The sequence below is a fragment of the Vicugna pacos genome, chromosome 34 (assembly GCF_048564905.1).
Source record: "Vicugna pacos chromosome 34, VicPac4, whole genome shotgun sequence".
Lineage (NCBI taxonomy): Eukaryota > Metazoa > Chordata > Mammalia > Artiodactyla > Camelidae > Vicugna > Vicugna pacos.
Window position 1 is genome coordinate 20,591,297 of NC_133020.1, and position 12,624 is coordinate 20,603,920.

Here is a 12,624-nt window from a genome sequence, read left to right on the forward strand (position 1 = left end):
AAACTATCAAAACAACCATTTCAAGGCACTAGGAATCGACCACAGGCAAAAAAATTGAGAAGCATTTAGTCTTGAAAAACTAAAAGAAGGCGAGATACATTCCCATATAAGCAAAGACAAGAATTCACAGCTAGCAGGCCTACACTGCAAATAAAAGCAGTCCTCCATGTTCAAACAAAATGACCCCAGCAGTAACCTGGACCCTCAGGAACGAAGGAAGACTACCAGAAACGGTACATATGCGAGTAAATACGTACAACACCGTATGCGCATTTTTTTCTTAAAAAAGATGGTTTAAAGCAATAATTACACTGCCATGTTGTTGTATCATACAATGTGTAGCTGTAACACACAATACACAAGAGAGAAGGAAATGAAGAGACGCTGTTTGAACGTTGCTAGTATACCAGAATGAAGTCCGTGTTAACATGAAGTAGACCACAGTAAGTTAAAGATGGACACTGTCAATAATGGTGTTTTTTAAAAAAGGTGCGTATTATATAATTCTTAGAGAACCACTAAATACTCAAAATGTACAGCAAAAGAAAAAAAGAAAGAAAGAAAATTCCAGACCCATTAAAATGATACGATGAAAAATATGTTTAACATTCAAAGAAGGCCGTAAAGGAGAAACAGAGGAACAAAAGGACATGAGACAGAGAGAGCGGCAAGATGGCAGGTACAAACCCACCACATCAACTTTAAATTGACTGAACACTCCAGTCAAAAGGCAACCGTCAGGCTAGATTTTTTTAAAAAGCAAGAACTAATCATATGGTGCCTACAAGAGACACACAGCTTCAAATTAAAAGAACAGAAAAAGACACACCATGCCAATGGTAACCCTAAGAGACCTGGAGTGGCTATATTTTTAACTGTATATTCTTCTCCACTAGGTGATTTTTTTTTTCCCAACTATGTGTAACTGTTTTAATAGGAGATAAAATTCTTAATTGCTGCCAATTATAAATAAAAAGTGAAAAGGACCAAAGTAAAGAGAAAAAGAAAAGGTCATCTTAACTCAGCTTCACACAGAGGTCCTCTCCTATGTGACGGCACTTCATGACATGTTACAGGTCAAATGCACACTGGAAAACCTACCTGCCCAGGCGTTGAAGGAAACTTAATTGTGGACCTATCAGTGAAATGTAATTTTTTTTTTAAATCTCAAATCACTTAATAGATTTTTCAAACAGAAAGAGCTAAGCAAAATCTTTCAAGTGGAGTTGAAGTTCTAAACTAATTAAACTGGTTTTAAAATGCAAAGTTACATAATTTTTAAAGATACTTTGAATTTACTGTTTTTAAAACTGAAGATTTTTTAAAATAAAAACGTACTTTTTATTTGTAGCTTATTAAATCCTACATATTTAATACTTTAAAAGAATGTGACCCCTTAAGATTAAAGATAGGCAGTTTTCTACTATGCGAAGGCTGAGTCAGGGCAGGAGTAAGGAGAAGCCTGGAGAGTAAGCGCTCTGCACCTCTTCCTCCGGCAGCATCTTTCTCCGACCATCCTTTACAGGAAATCCACTTCCAAAGTCTTTTGAGGAGATATCAGCTCCATACTCTACAATAACATCTTCTTCAATGCTGCTCACCAGCCTCCAGAACTCCTTCTCCACTAGTTCTGTCGGAACCATCTGCACAGAGAAAATCAAGATTACAGATTATGAACTCACTATAACCATAACCCACTAGAACACAATACACAGGGTCAAGTAAACAAAAACCCACGGAAAAACAGACCTTCTCAATTCCCAGAGCTGAAAAGACTAGTCCCCGCTTTGCACTGAGGATGGGGAAAAGCTAAGACAACATGTTCAGAAAACATGGTGAACTTGAACTGCTTTCTTCTGCAAGCTTCTTTCCTACTAAGAAGGTTAAAAATGACCCAAGACAGCAAGGAAAAAAAGACAATACAGAAGTTGAGGCTGGATTTTAATAGCTTTGGCGGACTGTTAAAAGCCCCTGATCCCCCAGGGAAATCAGCAAACCTCATGTTACAAATAACTAAACAGAAGGGGCAACTACCACACGCTTCACGCTGGTAGTAAGGATGGCACTCAGAGGGCTAATGAACAAGTCAAAGGTCAAAGTCAAGCTCTCAACAGGAGAGCACACACCACCACAAGGGAGAGTACAGGGGGCAGACACAGGAGCCGGGCCCCACACTGCCCAACGCAGTGCTCCACCACCTCTTCCACGCTGCCCTGTTCTCTACAGAACAGCGAATGCCAAAAGCGAAGCAGAAGCTTCAGACTCAGATAAATCCTCACACCTCCCCAAAGCGACCTGAGACATAGGTACTCACATGGACTGGCATGTTGAAATAGTCAGACTTGAAGTTATCCGCCATCTCCCCAAAGCTCTGAAGGGTATACTCTCGAACAGCTTGTTCAAATCCAAAGGCCTCTCTGGGCTTATTACATTCCTGGGGAGGAAAGGTATCTACCATTAACTCACTGGAACTGAACCAAGGAGGTGTTAAGGCTCTCAGGTACCACCTTCTTTGAGCATTTCCCTAAATGAAGCAAATCCAATCAGCTCAAGACCACAAAACGTGTATTAATTACTTTCAACATGGAATCAGGAAGTCATGTTCTAAAACCCCAAGTGCATTTGCACAGCCTTCCAGTAAGAAGGTGGTAATGAGACAGCTTAGGCTTTGGAGCTGGCATTTGCTCCAGCACCAAGACAGACGCCTGGAGGACTATCAACCTGGACTCAGTCAGGGCTGTCTGTCGTCCCCACTGCAGAAAATACACGTTCATGGACAAAGGGATATTCGCTGGGCTGTTAGGGTATCTAGCTAGAAGAATGATTTTTCCACACTATCAATCACCATGTTTCTTAACACAAATACTCACTGAGAGGAGAAATGCTTCTCAATCATTTAACCCTGTGAATAAATTAAAAATAACCCAAAGGCCATAAATACACCTAGATACACCCAGTCATCTCCTCCCTTTCAACGTCCTATCACAACATTTTGTTAAAATAAGAGACCAGGCATCTCATGGCAATGACATCATTATAATCTTTCAATAAAAATTTAGTACAACCAAGTCAAAATTTAAACAAGCTAATAGATACCATGGATTTATCTGGAAGCATGAAAACTGGAGGCATAAATCCTAAATTCTAGAGCTTTGCGTCTGATTTTCACTTTTTTTTTAATTAAAAAAGAAAAGAACCTACGGACTTTTCGCATTTTTATGACTCTTCAGGAATATGCATATTCTGAGGAAACATATCATTCATCTGCAGCAATAAACAGAATTATCTAACCAACAGTCAGAAAAAGATCCTTTAAAAGCCCAACTGCAACAACAGAACTGTTACATTCCCAGTCACCACCCTCTTTAAAAACCCTGGAGATTTTAAACAAGGAGAAAGAAGAAACTCTTGGGGATGTGTCTGCTGTATTCGTGTGCATGTGCTACTGTTTTGAGTTTAGAAAGGTAAGGTCAGGTGTGTACCTCAGCGACACATTTGGGACACCTCCAGTCTCCTTTGGGCACATCGGGCAGTGGGGGAATTAGACAGAACGTATGATAGCTGTCATCACATCCATCACACAACAGCAACTTATCTTCATTGTTTCCCCGACCACAAAACATACAAACATAGAGATCAACCTGTTAGAAAACAAAATAAAATGAAAGTCTACTTCCTCTAATAAGTAATATTAAATTTTTACCAGGAAATCCCAAATTGAAATATGCAAACTACTGTACACTAAAAAGTAAACAACTTAAATCCTGAATATTTATTTTAAATAACTGTATTTAAACAGCTTTGCATAAAACTTCCTAAATTTTCTCAGAGCTTCACAAGCAAGTTAATAAAAGCATATCAAGGTATTAGAATAAAGAAAGACTACAAATCTACGGTATTTGAAAATCCATTTACATAAGTAAAATACACCATGTAACCCTTCCTATACACAAATACTCTTTGACAGAGAATTAAACACTGAGCACTGTCTAATACAGCTAAGGATTTACAGATTGAAACTTACTGTCTCACTTTCTCACAGTGTATGACTTATGCAACAGTCCATGTATAGGGGACAAGGCAAGGTTAACATCACATAAACCAAAGCGGCAACTTCAGATTCACCATCAGGTCTTCTAACTAAATGGCATACCAAGATATAGCAAGATAAAAAGTGCAAAACTAAAATAGAAATAAATCCTTTCCCTCCTGACACATCTCAGAACACTTACAAAGTTAACAGAGAGAGTTCCTTTCCGTTGTCTCATTTGCATGTTAAATGCGTCTGACCTGTTGGTAACTTTTCGTCTTCGGGAGACCTCATCTTGAAATAAAAAGTTATATATAATAGTAAAAACTAATGTTGAGAGCTTACCATGGACCAGACACTATTTAAAGTTACTTTTCATTACTTAATTAGTTCAAGTCTCACAACACTAGGAGGCAGATAAACTACTACTCCCCACTGAAGATAAAGAATCTGAAGCACAGAGAAGCGAGGTAACTTGCCCCAAGTCAGTGGCAGACGCGGGATCCCAGTGCAGCCACTCAAGCTCCAGAGAGCTTCACTACTAATTCCACACTGCCTACACGCAGTTCTTACCAGGGACTGAGCTGAGACTAGTTTTAAGATCACTGCCAGCCAATACAATTACAAGCATGAAAAAGGTAAGAATGTGTAATTTTAGAAAGGACAATGGTAAACATTATAATCCATCCAGTGCGTGCTATCACACTGCATGTTTTGAGAGTGATGGAAGAGCATTATCTCGTCACTCAGAGTTCAGTCCACAATGTGAACCATGACTTACTCATATAAAATGCACAATAACCAACATGACTGTGATTACAGCATTCCATTACATTCTTATACAGTAAAACCTGTGCTCACAGCAGTTAAGTTCTTATACAGTAAAAACAGCCAACACAATCTTTGTTAAACTGAGTTTTAAAACAGGTACATAGAATAGTGAGATCTGATCTTTGCATTAGCAATCTGACTGACAAAAATCTTCCAACATGCTAAGCTGATAGTACCAGACACTCTTCACTTTATTTGAATGAACTGTCATAATATACACAGGCAATTATAGAAAAATATCAAAATTAGAGTTAGAATTTAAGTCATTAGCTGTCTCCAGTATATTTTGATACTAAGGGTCAGAGAGAATCCTCTGTTTCTTTTCAAATTTAAAAATAATAAGCTTTAGATCACCAGGTGAGAACCATTAATTTCATCATTGTCTCATAAACTAGCTTTTGGAAGCTGTAATTTCTGTGTCACATGTCAGACGTGGAGGAGGAAATTTTCTCTCTTCCAAAATATAAAAATTCAACATAAGATGACTCCTCACACCTTAAGATTATCTGCCATTCAAAAAGGCGATTTGTCTAGGAACCACTGTTGCAAGTCTACAACTCTTAAGAACATCCCTGGGGAGACTACAATTAAAACATTATCTGAATTTTGTTACAACCACACTGTTGTACCTCATTCCTTTTCACGACCAAATAGCAGATTTTACCTTCTTTATCTTTTACTCCCATTGCCAGGCCCACAACCTTAGGCCCAGCCCCAAAAATTCGAAGTTTCTTCAGTTCTGTGTTTCTATTCACTTCTCCAGATTCCGACTAAAAAATAAATAAATAAATAAAACTCACATTAGTCTAACTGACTAATTCACAAACTTATTTTCTTACTCAAGAGAAGTTTCAAGATCAAATTCAAAATAAAGGAAAAAATTATTTGAATTCTCTCTAAATCCATTGTCTGCTTCTTTGCAACAGTTGAACGGTCACCAAAGCACTATGCAACCCTGAGATTCCTTTCCACAAAAGAAAGTCTACCTTTCGTAAAAGCACAGCTCTCCACTGGGTTCTATCCAGAGACAGACACTACTGGTTAACTACTGGTATAATACTGGTAATAACTCCGTAGAAATTCCCACTCCTGCTAATGGACACCCATCTTTGATGGTGTCCCATCCCAGGAGATGAGTAATGACTGTCCTAAGACAATCACGCCAATGCCATTTCTTGATTGGTGATGACCTAGCTAGGGGTGGGACTGTTATCCTAGTCTAGCCAATGAGACATAAGGAAGGTCTGGAAATTCTGGGAAAGATTCTCATCTTCCAATAAAAGAAAAAAGGGTCTCAAAAAGTAAGCCCTTTTGCCCCAACATCCTTCCCCACTGTGAGGAGACTCAAGTATGGAGAGAGCAGAGTGCTGGACTCTGCAGCAGCCACCATGCAGCGAAGAGGAGACGCACAGCCTTACATCAAAGAAAGCCAAGCAGAAAGATGGAAAGACAACAATGCGAAGTTGCTCAACCAATCCTAGAACTACTTATCTCTGAAAATCTAATGTGGAAAATGCGTCCTTGTGGGAAAACTGTGTTGTCAAAGCTTAAGGCATTCTAGTACTTGAAGGCAAGAGCCTCCTAACAGACACCACCGTTACAACTTGAAATTAGATAATCTCTGAATGCAGGCTAAAAACCAAAACCTACTTAAAATACACTTAGTCAATAAGAATAAAAACAAACCAGGATGAAATACAGACTATAAATCTATGGCTATGGAACAGCTCACACCTACTAAAAGATTATGAAAGAACCAAAAGGGCATTTCAAAGTTTACCTTTCAATTGCAGTAGACTGACTGGGTGATGTTAACCAACCTCTACAGCTAGTCCGATGATACACATAACACTGCACGTTCTTTACCACGATCAAAACAAAGTACATAATAACAAAAGCTGACATACACTGAGTGTATAGTATGTGCCATACCAAAGGATTTTAATCAATTAATCCTTACAACAACCTTTTCAGACAGACAATAATGTCCCCAAAAGCTGAAATAATATAACAACCAGTCATGGTTCCACAGGTAAATACATTCATCAAAATTCATCAAACTGTACAGTTAAGATATTCACATTTTATTCTGTGAAAAATACATCAAGAGAAAATGTGAGAGAAAAGTTCTTTCAAGAAAAATGCAAACTAACTAATAAATGTAGAAGAAATGATAGAACCAGAAAATTACCCAGTTTGCAACCACCAGCATAATTAACTGAGGCAAGGTCATCAACGAATGTTAAAACCACTGGGCAAAAAGTAACTGGAAAGCGGGTTGTTCCCACTGTCCTACAGTTTACTCTGATTACTTTGTTACAGAGAGAGTAGTTCTTTATGCTGGAGAAGTCTGGCTCAACCTTAGTGCCATCAGCAATGGGACATCCTCACACCACAGGCTTCATCCTAACGTATAAATGTGTTACGGGTTTGGGAATCCTTGATATAAACAAACTGCAATCTCAACTTTCAAGGAACTCATTCTAGTGAGGTCACAGATGACAACACAGCTAAAGAGGAGCAGAGCAAGTGACGTGACAGAGACAGGAAGGGGGCAGGACAACCTCCACAGCTTCTGATTCTTCTTTGAGAGACTATTCCATGGGTGTACTTGTCACTGTCACCAAGCTAGAAAATACTTAAAAAAAAAAAAAAAGATTTAGAAAAAGGTGATGATGTTTGAGATGTGCCAAGTGGGCTCGGGCCACCAGGACGCACACACACACCTGCAGGCACACACCGCCCCGGGCCAACAGGAAAGGCGCATGGATGACCAGCTATATTTAGGAGTCCTGAGAGACAGGCAGTAACCGAAATCACAGGGTAGATGAGACAGCTGGGGAGCGAAGACAGGGAAGGACTCAAAGTGCCACGTAAAGGGCAGAGAGAAAACGAAGACTACTGAGCTGCGGTCAGAGTGAAGAGGAAAACCACAAGGGAGCTGTCACAGAAGCCAAAGGAAACTCAAGTTAATCAAATTTCAAGAAGAACAAACATACACGTTATCAGAGAGGAAGTAGAAGAAATGAAAAGGAGTCCTCAGCACTTCACAATTATTAGCTCAGTAGCAACCTGAGTAGTGGAGTTTCAACGAAATTATTTAAAGTCAGACTAAACAGTATGAAAACTGAACAAATACTGAGGAAACTGAGACAGCGTAGGTTATTTTCAAGGAATATCTTGGTGAAAAGAGGCAAGGAGTAAGGTACTATCTAGGAAGGAGCTTCTGTTCCAGAGCCAGAAAGGATGGAACAGGAAGGATTACCCTTAGAGAGAAAGGTGCATTTTGCCCAGAGACGGTTAGAGATTAAGAACGAACACCACATAGCTTCATGTACTGGGGGGGGGGGGAGGGAGTGGGGGGGGGAGAGAGGGAGAGAGAGAGCGGGAGAGAGAGAGGAGGTGAAGGTCTACCAGGAAGCTTCAACTTTCCTTCTGCAACTGAAGACTAGGAGCAAGGCAGACTGTCAATATTAATCAAGGACAAACTATGAGTTGAAGAAATTCTCAAATGCAAATCCTGAAACTGTTCTAGTTTCTAATCTTATCAACCAATCTGACTACAGTGACAATTACCACGGAGGGCAAAGCATTCTATATGGTCCCTACGCTTACGTAAAGAATCAGGAGTAAGAGGGACTTCTTCATGGTTTCAGAAGGAACATCAAAAGAGATTTCATCACACACTGGCAACTGATTAAATGGGCAGGGCCACTTAGGGCGCCTCTTCAAAGTTGAGTCATCATGTCAAAGAGGCAGCCTGCCTCTCTGGTGACAGAACTCCTCATAACCCTAGATCCACTAGCTCTTGTTAACAGTGACTGTCTTCCTTCTCTGATTCTCACTTTCAACGTGAATCATTTCCATTCTTAAACTCAGTGTTTAGGATCCAGTTAAGCTGCTTTTCTGGTCCACCCAAGTGTTAGTTTAAATATCTTAAGAGTTCTCACTGTCCCAGCCTACAGACTTGTCTTTACCAAAAACCTTTAAAAATACAACTTCGAGGACCATAAAAAAATGGGAATGGGGCGGGGGGTCAAAGGGGCAGACAAAAAGAAGTTGGGGCATTTTTCTTCTGAGGCATTAAAATTATTTTAGGTTACAAGAACACTATAGAAATTACTTTGAAACAGTTCAGACACTAAGAAATGAATACTCCGGTTTTTAAAGGAATGAGTGAAAAATAAAACCACTCTTTCCTACTCTTCTCACTTACACTAACCATGAAAATGCAATGTACCACAATTCATCAGTGTGTCTATGAAACTGGCCTTCAAGTATACAGTCACTCTGATTTGTCAGCCCTGTCAAAACTGTTCAAAATCAACTCACTCTAAATTAAATCAGACTGAATTTTATGATTTCTTCCCCATTCGCCTCAAAGGTAAATGAAAAATATGTCTCTTCGGGTTCTACAGAACAACAGTGCATGAATGATGTCCCATGACCAGGTGTGTTCCACACAGTCAGTGCACCGAACACTCCTGTCGAGAACAGCCATGGAAACTGGTACCTGAGACTTGACACGTCTTGTTCTCTTCGGCAGCATGTTCACTCTTGTGCCCGCTTCTGGGGAAGTCTGGACATCAGTGCCAAGAACCTCAGAGTCCACTTTTTCCTTAAGATCTAAATTAGGCATCTGCACACCCTAGAGAATCAAGAGCACAGGAAGAGAGCAGATTCACTGATAAGAAATCGGATCTGAGAAGTAAGAAAAAAATAAATTTCTAATAAATCCCTAAAACTACATGAAATCAGATGACAATTCGCCCACCAAAATGATCTACAGATTCAAAATAATCCCTATCAAAATCTTAGCATGCTTTTGTTGTAGAAATTGAGAAGTGGATCATAAAATCAATGTGGAAATGCAAATTGTTTGGAAATTTTGAAAAAACAACAAAGTTAGAGGACTGACACTACCAAATATCAAAACTTACTATAAAGCTACAGTACTCAAGACAGCACAGTACTGGTGTTCAACGTACAGATCAAAGAACAAAACAGACTAGAAATAAACCCATACGTTTACGTTAACTGATTTTCAACAAAGGTGCCAAGATAAATCAATGGAAAAAGGGCTGTCTTTTAAACAAATGGTGCTGATACAACTGGATATTCATATGCCCCTTCTCTGCTGCCCCTAAAACAAACTTATACGCTTACTTTGTACTATATATATATATATAAAAAAAAAAAGCTTAAAATGGATCACAGACCTAAACATAAAAGCTAAAACTATAAAACTTCTAGATGAAAACAAAACAAGAAAATCTTTGTAGACTTGAGTTAGGACAAAATTTCTTAGATATGACAGCAGAAGCACAGTCCATAAAGGGGGGAGGGAAAGCCATACATTACTCTTCAAATAGACACCACTATAAAAATGAAAAGACAAATCACAGACTGGGGAAAATATTAATAAATCATACATCTGATAAAGGACTTAAAGCCAGAATATATAGCGAACTCTTAAAGCAAGTATAAGATGACAAAGAACCCAATAAAAAAAAAGATTTGCAGACACTTCATCAAGGAAAATATACAAATGGCTAATATGCACATGGAAAGATGCAAACACCATTAGTTATTAGGGAAATAAAACTTAAAACCACAATGAGATACCACTACACACCCACTAGAATGGCTGTAAGCAAAAAAACTGACAGTATCAAGTGTTGGCAAAGATGTGGAGAAACTGGAAACCTCTACATTACTGGTGGGAATGTAAAATGGTTCAGCCACTTTGGAAAACAGTTCGGCAGTTTCTTAAAAAGTTAAACATAAACTTACCATATAACCCAGCAATTCCACTCCTAGGTATCTACCCAAGAGAAATGAAAACATATGTCCACACAAAGACTAGTACATGAATATTCATAGCATTATTCATAACAGCCATAAACTGGAAACAATCCAACTGTCCATCAACTGATAACGAATAAACAAATGTGGTACATCCATACAATAGAGTATTATTCTGCCATAAAAAGGAATGAAGTACTAATACTAGAACATAGATGAACCTTAAAAACATTAGGCTAAGTGAAAGGAGCTATATACAAAATCATTATTGTACGATTCCATCTATGTGAAATTTCTAGAAAAGGCAAAACTACAGAGTCAGAAAGCAGATCAGGAGGTGTCCAGGTTTGGGCATAGGAGCAAGAATCAACTAGAAACAAACACAAAGGAACGTTTTGGGCTGACGAGTGTGTTCTAAAGCTGGGCTGTGGTGACTGCTGCATGAATGTGTAACTTGTTAAGCCTTACTGACTGTGCACCCACAATGGGTGAATTCTCTGGTATGTAAATCATACCTCAATAAAGCTGTTAAAAAAAAGTACATGAAACCAAGAGAAGGAACTTTTCAAAAAGCTTCACTCAAGTTTAAGCTTAAACATTTTAAAATAAATAAGGAAACAGTCTTCATTCCCATTAGCCTTCACCTTGTAAACCAGCAGAGATAGCTGTGATTTTAAACTACCCCCTGCCCCTCCCAAATTCCCATACCTGGAGAAATCTTTTTCAACTTGCTATGCAAAGCCAACTGCTAACTTATTACGGCGGACACAGTCTACAGTTTCTGTTTGGAGACTGGATTTACCCACTCCTAAGAAAAATGGCGCATCTCACCATAAGGCTGACGCCAGACTGGAAAAGCTCATACGGGTAGAGAATTCGCTCATAATGTGACTTCAAAAGAGACCCAGTTCCTTTTCCTGGCAGATATCCCAAGCGGCTACCCACTTTAGACCATTTCTTCTCTTTGGTGACCATTTCAAAACCACCTTTGCTGGCAACAATCTGAAAAGAAAGCAAGTAGTTATTCAGGGAAAGAGGGAGATTCATGTATTCTGATTCTGCATCTTGTCTACTGAGCGGAAAAATTAGCCTAGATTACAAATTTCATTTCAAAAAGTATCTGACAAAACTGAAACTCATCAACATGTAAAATATGGAATAGACAATGATTTTTGGACATTCAAATTCTATTGTTCAATTAATGTTACTGTGCCTACCTTCAGTGAACCTTCATTCAAAAAGATTTAATGAATTTACACTTTGCATATTATGTACCTTGAGAAAACTAAACACATACATGTACTCCACATTCACAGGGAATTCAAAATGTAAATAAGAATTAAAAACAGACCAAATACAGACATGAGAATAAATGTTACATAGTACAAAATGAACATAAATCCTAATACTGGAAAATACATCAACTAACTCACAGAATTTAACAGAAACGGCAAACAATGGCTCAGAGGTATTTTGGAAAAGGAGGCCATCATTTTTCAAAAAGAGAAAAGCTTTATATGGAAGACGAGGAAGAAATGATGAGGAAAGATCGGATTACAGCAGGTTTATCACAATGCAGCACAGACTGAGGGTAGGAAGTGATGGGATAAACTGGCCAGTTTCTGCTGAACGCTCACATCAAACCAGGCACAGCAGGAAACACATGTACCAGGGCCCCAATCTTCTAGAAACTGCTACTGTTCATCTCTCACACACTAAGATACAGGCAGCTGTTAGCTTCGCTGATGACAGAAACTACAGCCAAAGCAGCCTTCCTCTAGTGAAACACCTGAAAGCTTGGTAGAAGCTCACACGCTCATGTGCACAGGGCTGAATTCTTCAGGCTCTCTTATCCCAACCTCGGAGAAGCTCCTGCTGTTACTAAGGGTCAACCAGGGGAAAATTACATGGAGGAAAAATTTATTTTTCAAATTCTGTAGTGTAGAGGAAGACACACT

General features: G+C 38.9%; 1 protein-coding gene across 3 annotated transcripts in view; it reads right to left on the reverse strand.

The window, feature by feature from the left end:
* KDM5A (lysine demethylase 5A) overlaps window positions 1-12,624 on the reverse strand; it is a 66,049-nt gene that overhangs the window by 46,470 nt on the left and 6,955 nt on the right. For 2 of the 3 annotated variants that reach the window (XM_006210821.4, XM_072954665.1), the window contains exons 4-10: window positions 11,498-11,668; window positions 9,375-9,509; window positions 5,526-5,631; window positions 4,233-4,324; window positions 3,483-3,641; window positions 2,315-2,434; window positions 1,485-1,643 (exon numbers count right to left, since the gene is read on the reverse strand). In XM_006210821.4, the coding sequence (XP_006210883.1) occupies window positions 1,485-1,643; window positions 2,315-2,434; window positions 3,483-3,641; window positions 4,233-4,324; window positions 5,526-5,631; window positions 9,375-9,509; window positions 11,498-11,668 (942 nt within the window). The remainder of the gene's footprint in view (window positions 1-1,484; window positions 1,644-2,314; window positions 2,435-3,482; window positions 3,642-4,232; window positions 4,325-5,525; window positions 5,632-9,374; window positions 9,510-11,497; window positions 11,669-12,624) is intronic. The other variant, XM_072954666.1, reaches the window with a different exon arrangement.